At 33.9% G+C, this 16598-nt stretch overlaps 1 protein-coding gene across 2 annotated transcripts in view; it reads right to left on the bottom strand.

Moving 5' to 3' along the window:
* Positions 1 to 2077: 2077 nt before the first annotated feature.
* Positions 2078 to 16598, bottom strand: part of RASEF (RAS and EF-hand domain containing) — a 36128-nt gene continuing 21607 nt past the window's right edge. Inside the window, exons 5-17 of one of the 2 annotated variants that reach the window (XM_054003472.1) lie at positions 15844 to 15921; positions 15276 to 15391; positions 14491 to 14559; positions 13498 to 13582; positions 12065 to 12156; positions 8889 to 9123; positions 7726 to 7863; positions 7485 to 7632; positions 6519 to 6600; positions 5377 to 5491; positions 4402 to 4521; positions 3458 to 3534; positions 2078 to 2390 (exon numbers count right to left, since the gene is read on the bottom strand). In XM_054003472.1, coding sequence (XP_053859447.1) covers positions 2282 to 2390; positions 3458 to 3534; positions 4402 to 4521; positions 5377 to 5491; positions 6519 to 6600; positions 7485 to 7632; positions 7726 to 7863; positions 8889 to 9123; positions 12065 to 12156; positions 13498 to 13582; positions 14491 to 14559; positions 15276 to 15391; positions 15844 to 15921 — 1464 coding nt within the window. In that variant the 3' untranslated portion in view covers positions 2078 to 2281. Of the gene's footprint in view, positions 2391 to 3457; positions 3535 to 3618; positions 3702 to 4401; positions 4522 to 5376; positions 5492 to 6518; positions 6601 to 7484; positions 7633 to 7725; positions 7864 to 8888; positions 9124 to 12064; positions 12157 to 13497; positions 13583 to 14490; positions 14560 to 15275; positions 15392 to 15843; positions 15922 to 16598 lie in introns of those variants that run through there. The other variant, XM_054003473.1, reaches the window with a different exon arrangement.

Raw genomic sequence — 16598 nt, 5'->3', positions numbered from 1 at the left:
CATTTACTGCAGGCCAAGACCACAGAGCTGGTCAAACACAGTAGCTCAGGACACACACACAGAACACTGATCCCCAGTCCAGGCTCTCCAGGCTAACAACACTGAATGAGAAACATTTTTGGAATGTAAGTAACAACTTATGATCTTATCCCGAGAAAACGCAAATGCCTACATGTTGAAGGCTCACACTTCACAAGCACTGTATCATCTTTCTCTCTTCTCCCTACTGCAAATATATCCCAAATTAATTAATTAATGTTCACAGAAAGAACACAGAGGAAGACCTCATCAATCCAGTCAGTTAAATTTGGCTTTTCTCCTCAAAGAAGTTAACTGAAGCTGTATTTTTCTTAAATAATATAGGGTTAACAGCAAACAATATGTATGTGATTAGGCATATTCCTGATACACTTGAGTGTCCTGCATTCTCTGCCACATGCTTCAGATAAGTCTCAGAACTACAGTGAGGTGTCCTGTATTGCTGTGTGGGAAGATGATACAACCCTGAAATCTCCTGCATGGAATTAGGTAGCATGTGCAGATTCTCCTAGTACTTCAAAAAATCCTCACCAAACATGTTTTGTCTTCTAGGGATGAACTATTATACAGTGAAATAAAATGTCTTATTCATTCTGGCATTAGATTTCTCTCTCTTGGTAAAAAAAAATTTTATAATTACCCAAGGATTAGCTGCTCTGATTACAGATTTGAAAGGATGCCTAAAACCAATACTTTTCCTAGTTGAAACCCTTTTATTTTTTGTAAATTATGAACCATCCTGTTTCTCAGATCCCCACATTTTATACAAGAGATAACAAAGTACAGGCCATACAGTGTTGACATACAGTGCTGATAAAATACAGCAAATAGCTGCTAGTCATACAGCTTTTCCATCAGTTAATAAAATTTTATCCAGGTTTGATTTACTGAACTAGGCTTCAGCCTGGAGATGTTTTATTAATGGAAACAGAGGAGACAACAGTTTGCTGGCTCTGAAAAGGTCCTGTCCTATTTTGATCAAAATCAGTGAACATTAAGAAGAACTGGATTTTGATCGCTAACTGTATAAATGCCCATAATTTTTTACTACACTATGGAACACTTGGGAACTATTTTAAGCAAAATTCAGTGCTTAGAGATGCTGACACCTAAAGCTACCATCCACTAGTAAGTTTCTCAGAACTTTTCTAAAATTATGTGAAGGAACTCTCATTAAGGTGATTGCTGTTCATTCCAGGGTTCTCTCCTACTGAGAAATTTATACAAATGCTTGTGCATGTCCAGCAATTCTTTCACTTGCTGATTTAAAAGGTATAAAACGTGCATTAAAAATATATATATTAAATCAGACTCCTATTACAATTACAATCCTCCTGCTATTACAATCCTTCAATTACTGACTGAATAGAAGATATTTGAAAAAGCAAAGGAAAAATTACAACTTGTATCACTCTAGTAACAATAATGATCTAACCTAAACAGGCAGATAGATATTGGATCATAACTCATGTCAGCAATCCTACATATCACAGGTGTTACATTCTCTCTAGAATTTTGAAATTAATATTCCAGAAAAATGTTTATTTCACCTTTTAGCTGTGCAGAATCAGTTATAAAGTCTACTTTTCACTTCTTAGTCAAACCTCTATACTTGGAAGTATTTTAACTAAATATTCTAACTAGCCAACTTTTGAGGAACTGCAACAGAACACGATGCACCTTCTCCTGACAAAGATCATTCTGGTTCCCTTAAACTTAGGGATTACTTGGACTCCAAACCCTTAATTTGTTTGGAGTTTTCTTAAGAAATGTTTAATCAACATATACTTAAGGCTGTCAAAAACTAGATAAGCAGACATGATCAAAAAGAGATTAAATTAACTGAAGCTGTTATTTTTTTCTTTATCTTTGACTGATATTGGATATTACTAAGTTTTGTACATAAGAAATACGAATGCCATAAGGAAACATGCAGGTAGAAACAATAATATATATTACAATATTGTATGCAGTGACTACTGTAGCATTGATTCTGAGTTCATTGCACTGAAGAATATTACTTTTTAAAAGTGAAAAAAGAGTCTATGGGGTGAAGCAATTTCACAAATTTGAATGAGTAGAAAATAAGAGTCTGGATTTTGAACATTATGTGTCGCTTCTAAATATAAAAATGTATAAATCCATAATAAAAAGGAAACACTACTGAAATATTTTGATTTGGTTGTTGGCTTCAGTTTTTTTAAATATACAAGTTGTTCAGTTAAGGAAAATTATCTGTCATTTAAACATTACAACAGTTTTTTGTGAGTGCAGACTTTTTGACAGGTGTCCCAGCCAGGCTGGTTACTGATCTTGTATCATCTTGATTATCACTTCTTTTTCGCACCTCGCTGTAACAAACAAAAACAAAAATAAAAACTGTGCTAAATTAACACATTTTTATTCATGTTCACTTTTCTATTTTTCCGCATTATACGTTGCAGAGTTCATCACCATCTATTGTATGGCTAATACAATTTAAATTAGTACAGAATCAACATGTCTCTCAAGTTTCCAATTTGGTAATCATATTGACATTTCTATGCAATTCATTGTGATAAAAATATATTTTTTTTAATATCTAGTAACTCCCCCATGTTCTGATTTATCTTCCATTTTCTTGTGAGAAGTTTTTCTTATTTTCTTCTGTATTTTACCATAGAAAAATAGTATATTCATAACTCTAAGATTAAACCAAACAACTTCAGTTTCAGATATAAATTTAATCTCATAGAAAAAATGCTTGTTGTTGGATGTTTTTTAGAAATGCAGACTTAAAAGCTGTGCACATATGATTGATTATGGGTTACAGACCATTAGCCTTTCAAAATTATGCTTTTAACCAAAAATGGTTTGAAAAGGTAGTAGAATTGTAATATTTGGCTCACACACTATCATAGAAATACCAGGCTGCTAAATGTACCTAAACAGAATATCTATCTTGTAAATAATTTAGAGAAATCAAAGAAAATATATGTAATCAGAATGTTCAGTAATAAAACTGAATACTTAATAATATGTGTAAAAGAAACAAAAAATAATTACACATAGAATTATTACATTTCAAAATAAATTATGGACATGTCAAGACAATGAATCCATGTACCATTAAAATTACAATTCATTCAGCAAATAGGTCTTAAAACTGTGGTCTCTGTAACTGAGTCCTGGTTTAAATATTAATTATTGAGATAGCTTTGTAACATTTTCAAGCAAAAATGTTACTTCATTAAACTGAGAATACATCCCATCTTGCATTTATCTATAATGATCTAACAGAGTATTATTTTCAAAATTTTTTTAGTACTGGTATAATTTTAAAACTATATGTGTATCTTTCTATGTGCATTCACATACAATCTCCTTTTTATAAAATATACTTAGATGTGTTTAGGTGAAAATAGAAACAGTTACTTACCGAGCAAGATGAAGAACTGCTTCTACAATATTAGATCCATCTTTAGCACTTGTTTCACAGAATAGTGCATTGTAAGTCTGTGAGTAAAAATAAAATGTTAAGCTAACTGATCTGAGACAGTTCCCATGTGAGTGGGTACATTTAATTACAAATTGTTTCCTGAATAACACAAAGAGTGACAGTACATTTAAATGAACAGGATTTCTTCTAGCGCTCTTCATTGTCCAACATATTCTCTTTAGTACTGTGAAATAAAACAGTAATTGTTTTTTAATTCTTTCTGGTTTATAATCAGTATATTCTGAATTAATAAACTGAATAAAAGCCATATTATAAGCTTAATGCTCAAACTCAATCTTCTTGTCCACATGACTGCAAAATAGGAAGAGAGTGGCCAGGACAGGTTACTTAATCTAACTTGTTAGGTACTGTAATTACAGAATCTGGTTATTGTAGGTTAACCAAAAGAACATCATTCCATAAGGAACAGACATGGTATCTGCCCCAGTATAATCAATCACTGAGTGCAAGCACTTGCCACTCAAGACCCTTAAGATACTTCCTATTATTCTACAAAATACAGGATTTGTGCATCTCTTTCACCCATATAAATACATGCAAAAATAACTTGTTCACACTTCTATTTATAGCAGAGAATTCTTTTTTTCTTTCTGCACATGTGGCAGGCATACAAGCGAGTCTCTTGAAGATGAAAATACTCCACACAAAATATGGACAGACACAAATCAGTCAATAGTGTGCTTTATATTTGAACTGGCAACTTCTATTCAGCAGCACAAGACCTCAGTCTTCCAGCCATCCACCTTTTTACGAGCCAATAATGAAGTTCAGCTCAGCAGACACCAAGATGTGAACCAGAAACATTTAACCCAGAAAACATTCCTAAGACCATTTTATACTAATGAGGTACACTTGGACTTTACCATAGCCAGCTTTTCTCCATAGTTTATAGGCACACACTTTTGCCCTTGTTCTGTAACATCTTGACGAAGATCTGCCTTGTTTCCCACCATCATAATTGGAATATTCTCGTGAGTCGCATCCTGTGAGGAGAATTTTATTTCCTTATTGCTAGAACACTCATAATACAAAGAAGTGGCTAACATAATCATGTAATATCAATTTTCTTTCCACGAAGTCTTGCACACTAGTAGAAAAAAACTGACAACTATGAAAGCTATGCTGAGAACTTTCTATAAACCACTCAAAATGCAAGCAGTCAGCTTAACTGTCAGCCTGCAAAGATGTGTTTCCATTCCCATAAGCCTTGTTTCCCAAAAAGAAATTTAATGTGTTAAGTTAATCTTATGGAATTGGTTACTGCATCTAAATGTTGTATGACAAAATTACTAAGGGAAAAGTAACCAATTCCTATACCACCACTAAAAGAAAATGTTTTCAAAGAAGATGAACTAAGTATTTTGCTTGCCACTTTCCCTCCAACTGAGCATCCCCAGCACAAGAAAAAAACCCCTTGCACTAAATGCAAATATTCAAATAAAAAAACAACAAGTATAAGTAGAAAGAAATACTGAAAATTTCACTAGATCTATAGCTAATTTACAGAATCTAATATATTGGTTTAAATGCAAAGACTCCAAGGAATATTCAAGCTATCCACAAGAAGGTATCTGAAATGTGCTGCCACATTCATTTTAAAAGGAAGTGAATGGGAAGAGTGTCATTGCACAACATCCTTTAACACAAAAAGATGTAGCAGAATGAATCCTAACTGAGTATGTCAGGATACATTTAGGACTTCCATGTAGCTTTTTTTTCTATGACAGCCTCCAGTTTGGATAATTACAATTTACATCTAATATAATTTTATAAATAAAAAAAAAATAATAATGCAGTGAAACATAGCTTCTAAGTTCTGGCATATGTAAGGGTCTTACCTCAATCATATCCACCCATTCTCTCACATTAATAAAGCTTTTTTCACATGTTACATCATATAGTAGTAAGACACCATCTGCTCTTCTGAAGTATGATTTAGCAATACTTCGAAATCTTTCAGAAAAAAAGAAGAGATTTGCGTAAGGCCACATTATCAAATAATAGTTCAGTTTAATACATTAAGATATTAGGTCTTTTCCAACCTTAATGGTTCTATGATTTTACGATCCACCTACACATAACTTCCTAAACTGATTAACTCACTTTACTTCCTTTGAAAAGGAAGGAAATTCAGTGAAATTATTTGAAGACTTCATTATCAATTACAGCCATCTTTGTCATGAACTTTATACAATCTACTCAACCAAGTACAGTAACTAAGTATTTACAGTGGATATTAAAATATTCTTCACAAATTTATTACATGAGAGGAAACTGATTGGATCCCTACCTACATACAGCCCAACACAAATCTTAGTCAATGAACATATCAAACTGACTTCCACGGCACTACATTAACCTCTTAATAAGCCCTAAAAGCTGTCGCTAAAGAAGTAATGTCTCTCAAGTAAAGATGTCATAGGATTTTGAGGAAACTTTACACAATATTTTGAAGAATCCTGAATATAAATTCAGCAATATTCAAAGATATTTTTGGCAAAATTCCAAAGTCTTTGGAAAGAAGTTTCTATGTACTAAATACAATAGAATCAGGACCATGATTTTCAAGGAAAGAACAGGAGATGGGCAGGAAGGGAATGGAATCTCTAAGAAAAAGCCTACTTAAAAATACATGTGTATAAGAACAAAGAAAGCTAAAGAATAAAAACAGAAGAAAACATATGCATCTACTCCATAGTTTAGTATTGCCAAGGAGGGACAAGTAGATTTAATTAATTAATCCTGCGGTGAACCTCAACTATTTCTCTCTATGGCGAGAAAAGATTACCTCAAGCATCACTGAAACTAACATATAAACATTCCACCTATCTTGAGGCCTCAGCAGAGAAAAATTGCATCTGTTTACAGATATTTACATACAGACCACACAATTAATGTTTTTTTTCAGCTAGATGAAAAAAGGTAAATGAATTTTCCAAACAAAAGAATTCAAATAAGGTAAGTGCAGAGGATCACTAACCTCTCCTGCCCAGCTGTGTCCCACAGCTGTAACACTGTAGGTTCTCCGTCAACAATTAGTCTTTTCATTTGAAAATCCACACCTGAAAAGAATTATGCATATAGTCTAAAAAAACCCCATCAATAATCTTAAAGAAACCACAAAAAATTAAAAGGTAGGGGCTATATACAACAGTTTATCCAAAATTCATCTCTTTTAATAGGTTATCAGATTTCAGTCAGTCATCCTTGCATGCTTCTGAACTGCTTTAATCCCCTGAATCTATTTTCCTTTTCGCAGAAGAATTAATACAAATTGCATTTTGAACAACAAGCAAGATCTCTCGCTGCTTTATTTTGCTAAACAGTTTTATCAAAGAAGTGAAAATGTTTTATAAAAAACTTGACTTCAAATACCAAGGAAGAAAAAGAAAAAGAACAAAAATCCTGACAAGGCAATAAAACAAACATATAAGTATGATTTGATTGGAAGACAATATTCAGTCTCTGGAATCCTTAAGATTTAAGTTTATATATATACAGAAGAAGCCAGAAATCCTTCTAGCTGTATTTAAACCAAAGTTTCAATAATACTTTGAAGAAATTGCAACAAAAATAGTAGGAAAGACATCAAAGGATAGTATGAAATACTAAGGAAAGAGGGAACTGTTGAGAAAACAAGAAAGCAATGAAAAATGCAGAAAAGCTCATACACACACTGGAAGTTCCTTACACTGACATTCCTCTTCTGGTGCTTTGTGTTGTTCAGAAAGAGACTTCATAAAGAAAAACTAGATTAGAGCAGTACCCTGTTATCCACTACAAACAGCTGTTATTACTAAGCTTTAGTACTCAATTAGGTCTCACCGCCTGCATGAGAAACTGTGTATATCCCTAACAAGCAATCACAAAGGCAAAAGGTTTTCATCCTCTTTGCTACAAAATAACAATGAAATTAATTTCAGTATTTTAAGAACACCAACTATACCCAGAGTTGCACTGGTATTGCCTTGAAATTCATTCTTGCAAAGTCTCATAAGAAAACTGGATTTTCCCACTGCTGCATCTCCAGCAAGAACAATCTTGTAAGCCTTCTCTGTACTGGGGTATTTTGGAGTCCATTCAGTTGCATCTGACTGAAAATAAAAATAATCCCTCTGTAACAACTCATAAAAAACCCCACCCCTTTGTATCACTCTTTTCCATTTTTCCCCTGAAGAACTTTTTACCTGAGGAGTGAGAGCAGATATGTGTTTTCTCATTGAAGCAACTGAGCTGCTTCGACTAACTGGTTGTGAGGGCTTCCAGTCTAAAACTGCAGTGCTGTTAGCAGGACTGTACGCTTCTTCATCTCTGATCTCTGGAACCTGAAAATATGAGTTAGTTCTCTGGTGAGAAAAGCATGTTTTTCTGGAAAGGCACAGCTAAGACTGATTAAAACATTTTAACAGTTTGGATTAAACAGAGATAAATGACCAGACACAGCTGTGCAATTCTAATCAAACACTGTGATAATTCTGTTCTCATTCATTTCTGCACTTTAGTATAATCTATATTTTGTTTTTGAACATTTTTGTTGTTTGGCATCCATTCTTTGAGTACTCTAAAAGAGTAAACTAATTTCTATATGAAAATTTCAGCTTAAAACATTGTCACAATAAACAATTGAGACAATACTTTATGTCAAAGCTTATATTGCAAACATTAAGAATTTCCCCAAAGCCATTACTCTCTATGCTATTACTACTCAGCTAAATTAAGTAGAGCACACCTGTAATCAACATTATTCATAGCCAAGTCTCCACAGAGATTAATGTCTACTAAACACACAGCAAACAATATACCTTAAAAAACCCCCATATTCTACTGTGCTTGATATTATTTTTACTATGCAGTCCTCAGAAACTCTTTCAAATGTTACTAACAATAAAACAGACACAGTAACACCTTCTTAGATTTTTTTTTTAATTTTCCAAGACTTTAGCCTGTGAGTCAATGTGTGCACTGACAGGATTCTATCTCATACATGCTTTTTTCTCCACTGCCACAGCATAGTAAAAGGAAGGGAATAGAAATCTCTTTTATTTCTATATTTCTTTTTTATCATTAGATAATGAGCTCTTTTCTACATACAGTTTAGCAACCTTCAAAAATCACATAAACTTCAAAAATGAAGTTATTACCTCAAAAATGTATCAAAAAATGTAAAAACAAAAAGAGAACTACTTATATATTCTCAAAAAAAGTTCACTAATTAATTTAAATATGTATGACCCAAATATTTACTTTTAACTGGCCTGTGGGCAAAGATCCATTTTATTTTAAAAACAGAGAGCTAATTTTGTCTCCAATCAGAGTCTTTTCTCAGAGAAGAAGTAAATCTGGCACTTACATCTGTATCAGAAGCATCACCACCAAAGCCTTCTTGCATACATTGTGACCTTTGAAAAATCCTTTGATGCCTATATTCCACTTCTGAATCATACTCATTTGAGTCTCTCAGGGTAGACAAACCGCTGTCAAAACAGCTCTCAGGTAAGCTGTCAACTTCACAGTTTATCCTTTGCATCGGATCACAAAGAGCTAAAGAATCATAATCTTCATCGACACAAGACGAATGAGACAACCTAATAAAAAAAAATGTTGGAGGGGAAAAATAAATTATTCCATATAATAAATCCCAATAATAAATAATTGCTCTTCCCAACAAAATCTGAGCCGTTCTGGAGTAGTCAATTCTTAGAAATGCTAATGTTAAGTTTAAGACATATGTCAATCCCTATCTTGCCTTTATAAAGAATTTCTTTCTCAATCATATGTCTTGGGATGCTCAGGTCAAATTTTTTAATTTATGTTACTGATGATGACTTTCCAAGTTTCAGTAATTATGACGATCTGTTAATTTTAAAAAGCCTATCTAAAAAAAACATTCAGAAAGTGATGTACTATGAAGACATGAGAAAAAGGAAAATACATACAATGTTTTAGCAAATTTTGGCCTACTCTAAGACATAAAATGACCTTGACATACTGTATCTCATTTAAATTAATGCACTTGCTCACAGAGGCACACATGCCAATAAGAAACAGCTATAAATATAGAAGATGGAGTAGTCAAGTTCAGGAGTAATGGTGGAAGAAGTCACTGAATAATTTTCTTACAGTTTGATAGACTATGCAAAACCTAAACTTTTACGCAGAATTCCTCTGTTTTCCCTTAACTTTCCTTTAAAAAAGTCCTTTTTTTTCATTCTGGATACTGTAATATATAAAAATATTTTAATGAATGCTGCAATGACAGTATGTCTTACAGAAAAAAAAAGGTTTTATTGATGCAAATAAAACCACAGAAAAAGGAAGGTTAATAGAGTGAATCCTAAAAAAAACACAATCTTATAAAAAAGGTTACAATGGCCACAATCATTATCATGCTCCTTCAGCAAGACAGGGACAGGCATTAAAGGTCTCCAAGTCATAGCAGAGAAGAGAGAGTCTGGCTTAGCCCTGTTGGGAATGGATGTGATGCACTGACTTGCTAAATCAGACAAGGTCAGCATCAATCCTGTAATAACAGCTTGCAACCAGAGGGGTTCCCGTGTGATGGCACAACACAGGAGAATACACTGGTAAAATCATGAAATTATGAAGTTGTTACTGAGTTGAATTCCTCTCTGCACCTGGCCAAATGGGGGTGACAGTGGCATCATCGTCCTATGCAGTAACATTCAGAATCATCTAATTTACACCCCTTAAGGCTAATGAATAATCACATGAATGCATGTGATCTTTGCTGTAGGATATCAAGACATACATGGTCTTTGTATTCAAGCACCTACTAGCCTATATCAAATCACTGAATTACTGAGGAAGAGTGCATGCTATAACAAAGTTAAGCTTGTCAGGCATTCCCTGAAATAAAACTCTTTAGTAGGGTATTTTCAACTATACTGAACTACAAATTCAATGGTGGGAATTTCATATATGCTTAAAGCAAGTTAGACCCAGATGAATCTTACAGACAAAAAAAAAAAATCATACATTTTAGAACAAATTGTTTAAAACTTGTTAGTATACAAACCAATACCTCTTAATGCTCATCTGATGTCAGGAGACAAAGTACTGAAAACAAACAGGTTTTGGGACATTCATATCTCTTTTGATACTATCAAGTCACACATGTTAAGCTTAAGCTTTATTCCTACCATATAAACTTTCTTCTAAAGTGGCTTGTATTTCTCACTTTTGTGGAAATGCAAGGATTGCACCATGTGCCATGTACTAATAAATATTCATAAAGAACAACATAACTAAGCCTCCAGAGAGGTTTTAGTTAATCCCTCAGAAAATTACTGAATGTAATCTGCAACTTAGAGTGGATGCCTCTAAAAATCTGCAGAGGGTCCAACATTAAGGAATTGGGTTTATGTGCATTCAGAAACAGGAAAGCGCTTCTGACAACCAAAACTTGACAACCAGCAAACACATCTCACATGGAGACAACAGAAAAAGAATGATACTACTGAATGAATGGGGATATTGTAAGTGTGAAGAAGTCAATTTAATTCCTATCCAAGATATTTTTCTTTCTGGCAGACTACTAAGACCTCTATTAGAGATCCCTCTATGGTTTGGAATACCACTGAAAGAAAAAGAAGACAATCTATCAATTGAGTAAGGACACACATTTTTGCTGATGGATCTAACGGTTTAAAAAAAACAAGTGTGAAAGCATAAACATGACTGACAGCACTTGGGGTTGCCTCCAATACCCACTGTCTTCACTGAGTCTCTGAAATGATGAGGAAGTTCTGAACAATGATCTGTATCCAGTAAGTACAAAAATAAATACCTCTGACCATCTAATTGCATCTAGACAACTTATTTTTAGCATTGCTTCCTCCAAGTTTGCAGCCTCCGCACCTGTTGTAGTTGCTGCTGCCACCACGGGAGGAGAATGGTGGGAGGATGGAAAACAAAACAACACTGCAGTTTGATAGATGCAGTTTCTCCTTCCCCCAAAGCTCCGTTCATTTTATTAAACAAAAAAGAGGGAGATGTTGCAATGTGCAGCTACGCAAATGGAGCAAAAGGGCTTTGTGAATTTGAGATGGGAGTTTCTGTTTCCTAAACCTAAAGCTGGAGTTTCTATTCTGTATTTTTACGTGTATTCATCCTTCCCCCTGAAGCTATTCCATTGGATTTTACCTATAATGTATTCACACTGGGCATTGTTCTATTGGTTTCACCTTATCTCTTATTTTCCCCTATATAACCTGTAACTCAACCCCTGACCATTGTCACTTGTACATGCGGCGTTCGAGCAAATACAACCTACTTTGGACTGCACAAGTGTTCAATCTCTTGAGTCTCTTTATCCCGGTCTTGCTCGCGCTCTCTAAACAGCTCTGTCCGTATCAGACAAACCCACAAAGGTGTTTATTGCTGCTCTCCGGCTGCTCCCGGAAGCGCCTGGCCAGCGCCCTGGGAAAGAGGAGCTGGGCGAAAACAAGGAAGTCGGAGAGAAAAGAAGGAGCAATTCTCAAATTAACAAAAGCAAGCCTGGCTTACCTGTCATACCGTGGGTTTAAAGGAGAATGTTCACCATTAAATTTAGGACTGCTTCTAGAAATGGTACTTCCTGGTGAGGTATTTGCTAACCGCTGCAACAGATACAATGATAAATGTTGAGAAAAAAGCTGGATGTATTTAATGTATGTTTCTTTATATTTTTTATATATATATATATATATATATATATATATTTAGCTACTTACATTTAGTTAAACCTCACACTTTATATATGACTGAGGGTCAGAAGGCTTATTAACTGTAGTATTTAGGCTTCACCACTGCCTTTAGATTGAACTTACTAGACATGTTCAACCACAGAAGACAACAAAATTTCCAAGAGGATGATTTCATTGACTACACCTCAAGACTCTGGAATACAAAGCTTTGAAACGTGCTATTTAGACCATGGCATGCTGACTACTAAAAAAAAAAAGGAGAACTGTCACTATCTGAGCTAGTTTCAGGAGAGCTACCTCCTAGTTCTTGAGAGAGATAGTGAAGGAAAGGTCTCGACTAATAGCACTTGACAAAGTATCTTGTACATTTTGCTGTGCCTCTATACATTTATTCACTGGAAACAGCTTCTCCTGTCTTCTCTGTAACATGCTCATTTATATTTCCATAACAGTAGGAAATGGTATCCGTTGTTGCATCTGTAGCGAAGCTCTGGTAGCTTGTATCAGCAAAAAGCACTCATGTTCACTGGTATGGAATACTGGAAACAGGCAGTGACCTGACTCCTATTTTCCTCCTTCCAGTCCAGTATTGTCTTTGTGGGCCCATTATTCTGGCCCCATCCTTCTAAAAAAGCTATCTGGTTTCCTCATGATGCCAAATCATTAGTATTAAGAGTTTTAACAGGTTTCACAGGATTGCAAAATGACAGTGTAGAGTAGGTTTTTTCTTACTTTCAAGCTTTCTTTTGTCTAGTTTGAAGGATGTCAGGTGACATTTACAACAAGAGACTCCAATGAAGTTCTGAGAGCCCAAAAGGGTCTGACTAAGGTCTCTATTAGTAGTCCATGCTATTCATTTTCCCAGTGACTTGCCTGTTCAAGTTAGGTTAAGACCTTGCTACTAAAAAAGGGCTGTTTTCTGAGCAAGTGTGTTGTCAATGGTAGGACACTCCCATACACAACACAAACACATTTCCTTTAGCACAAGAGAAACTGTTGATTTATTCACCTCATTAAATATCACAGAATATTAAAAAAATAGACACATTCCAAAGCACCTCAGAAAGCAGCTATACTTGAACAAAACTTCCATTAAATGTAAGTAAAATCTAACAAAACTATATAGGAGTATTCCCACAGTGAGTCCACTGAATAAAACTCAATTTTCTGAGTACCCACTGAGGTACCAATTTAAATGTGCTGTGTTGATTCTTACACCTTCTATGACAATATAACAAAATCAGAAATACATACCAATGATCTGTTGTATTTGCTGAAACTGTTTTCAAGTGCACTTCTTAAACCATCGTTGCTGTCATGTAACTTTCTATTAGCTGATCTAACAAGGAAATACAGTTTAACTAGCAGAACTCAAGAAAACACAAAAAACTATGTAACTACTCAAAAAGAAAAAAATTTCAAAATACTTCCACAAAAGCCCTTTCTTTCTTTAGCTAAACACTAAAGAGTTACATGAAACTAGAAACACATTGACTGATACTCAAACAAATTATCTGAAAAAAATCACTGTGAATTTTAGCTTCAGTGGCAGCCCAAGAAGCCCATTTTCACTTGTACAGCACGGTCTCTGGTCAGCTGAGTGGGAAAAATGTACTGTAGGAGTGGTGACCAAAAAAAAAAAAAAAAAAACCCCACAAAATAGAACAACTAGTCCAGCCATTTCTGTACAAAATGACTAGTGACACTCTTTAAATATTGCTGAGGTGATTCTGAAGACAAATATAATAAATGTGCTTGAAATAAAGAATAAATTTAGGATACAGATATTAAATAAAGATATTTAAAAAATCTATTCATTGTGACCCTTCTTGTGCACCTGTTGTATAATAATGCACACTCTCAGTATTTTCCAGACAACAAGAAAGGGAGTTACTGGAGAAACAAAGTCAATACAAAGAGAAGCCAGGCAATAATTTTTATGATAGCATGGATAGACTCAAATTGCATTCAGCTTATTAGAAAGAAATGAAAGTTAGTGGGGCTAAGAAAAGAAATGAAAAGAAACCAACTGAAGTGTTAGTGGGTCAGTATCACAGTAGAGCTAATACCACAGTAACATTTATGACAGTCGAGAACAATACCTTTTATGACAATTTAGGCCATTTTAGTATTTTCACTTGGAACTTTTTCCCAAATTTCAACCCCATCTTTTGCACACAAAAACACTTATCCCAAATATGGCAGGACAAAGTTTGATGATTAAAAACTGAATTTCTAAAAACTTACTGAAGTATTTCAATTTGTCTTTCCAGATTATCTCTGTCTTCAGTATACTCTCGGATAATTTCTAGATCCCTGGGAAAAAAAAAAAAAACAAAAACAAACACCAAACTTAAATGAACTTATACTTAACAGGATATTCTTACATTTTCACCATATTGCCTTTGGCAGAGTTTACATTTATGCTGAAATATGCTGAGAGCAGTTTCACACGAAGTGACTTCATTAATCTCTGCCATTATAACTCAACAAAGAATGTAAATGAAAAATGAAAGTTGTACAAAATAACCATAGGGACTGCCTCGTTTTCCCTTGAAATATAATTTGTATTATCTGATGATAACCATACAATGAAACTGCCTTTTATGCTCCTTCAAAAGAGTAACTAGAAGTAGCATTCATTCACTTTAGAAAAACAAATTATTAAGACAGACATGAAAGGCTTCCTGAACTATTCTCCCTAATATTCATACAGATCCTCATGTGAGTGCAAGCCATGAAGAAAAAAAAAATGCGTGATGGTGTACTGTGGTTTTATTCCTAATAAAGTCCTAATAAGATCAATGGATATTGTTGCAAGATTGTGAGAGTTTGCATCATAGCCAGAACTTGCTCTTTCAGAAACCTAACAAAAAAAGTGAACAACATTGATGATATGGTATCAAACATGTCCCTACCCTTTAAGGCAAATTTAGAAAATAACAGTTGCCAACTGCATACATAATAATTACATCAGAAAATAGATTTTGTTTTTTCCCTTGTGAAAATATTATCATGTAGAAGTAACTTACCTCTCAGTGTTCAAAGACTGATCTGCATACTCGCTTTTCAAGGTATCTAATTCACTCTGTAGAAAAGCTATATTTGTCTGAGCTTCTAAGAGATCTTTCTTAAGTCTCTGATTTTCCTTCAAAAAAGGAAGATATTAGATGTTAGCTATCATAGTCACCTCCACAAAATGCTGATATATTATAATAGTAGAATAAAAACCATCAAAGTTACATAAAAATGAAACACTGTAAGATTTGGCAGAGAGAGAGAAAGAAAATGAAAGAAGGCTAAATCAACAGAGAAGTCAGTATATTAACATGCAAGAACCTCTTAACTTTTATTTTTCCATTCAGTTACAAAAAAATGGGACCACATCATCTCAAGCCATTTCTACATGTCCTACATAGAATGTGTATACATTTAAACAGGCTCTTTTTCAACTTAAAAGATCCGCATACACTTACCCATTACTTTAAAAGTTTACTTTCTAGATTACCATTACTAAATGTAAAAAAAAAATAACTGTATTGCAGACACTAGAACTGAGGCTAAATTAATATGTTAATAATAATAATAATATTCTCTTACCAGCAACATATCATGTATTCTTTTTTTCAGTTCAACTACATCTTCCCTGTGGTTGACATACTTGGATTGCTCTTCCAGCTTGAAGTATTAAAAAAATGCGCAATTAATGTATTTGATTGTTCTGATTAAAAAAAAACACCTTATGGAAACCACAATAAATAATCCTTAAAAGGTTTAACTAAGAGTTAAAAACTTAGTTAAAAACTAAGAGTTTTTCCAAATGTACTAGCAGACAGCATTATTTCAAAAATCACTGGCTTTCTAGAAAATTGATATGCATTTTGCACTCTTTAGGTATAAAATATTCATAACTAGTGACACAGAAGACAGCTGTTAAGATAGAAACAATAACTCTAAAAAATTACAAAAAATTATTACTACTTCAGCTTTTTAATACTTGGGCAAGAAGCTCTCATGTCTCTTGTAAGAAATTTCCATTTCTACAAATGTTCTTCTAAGTGCAATGAAATACAAAACCCAAAAAATACATCCACTTTGCTCGTTATAATTCTAGTAAAACTTGCAGCAAAAACCAAGGTCAAAATTAAACCCAAATTAAAAAATATCATTCCTATCTGAGATTTCATTTTACTTTATTACTAGGTATCAAATTACAAGATCAGATTGCAGTTGAGTTCTAAAAGGCACTACACATAAATTTGGGTACTAAAAGGCATTATATGTAAATTACTATATCTGGGTTGCCAATTCCATCTTCATCTAAAAATTACAAATACTTAGTGGCAATATATTGG

Source organism: Vidua macroura, chromosome Z, assembly GCF_024509145.1.
Source record: "Vidua macroura isolate BioBank_ID:100142 chromosome Z, ASM2450914v1, whole genome shotgun sequence".
NCBI lineage: Eukaryota > Metazoa > Chordata > Aves > Passeriformes > Viduidae > Vidua > Vidua macroura.
The sequence above is the reverse complement of the archived record's forward strand: the minus strand, read 5'-3'. Positions and strand labels throughout refer to the sequence as shown.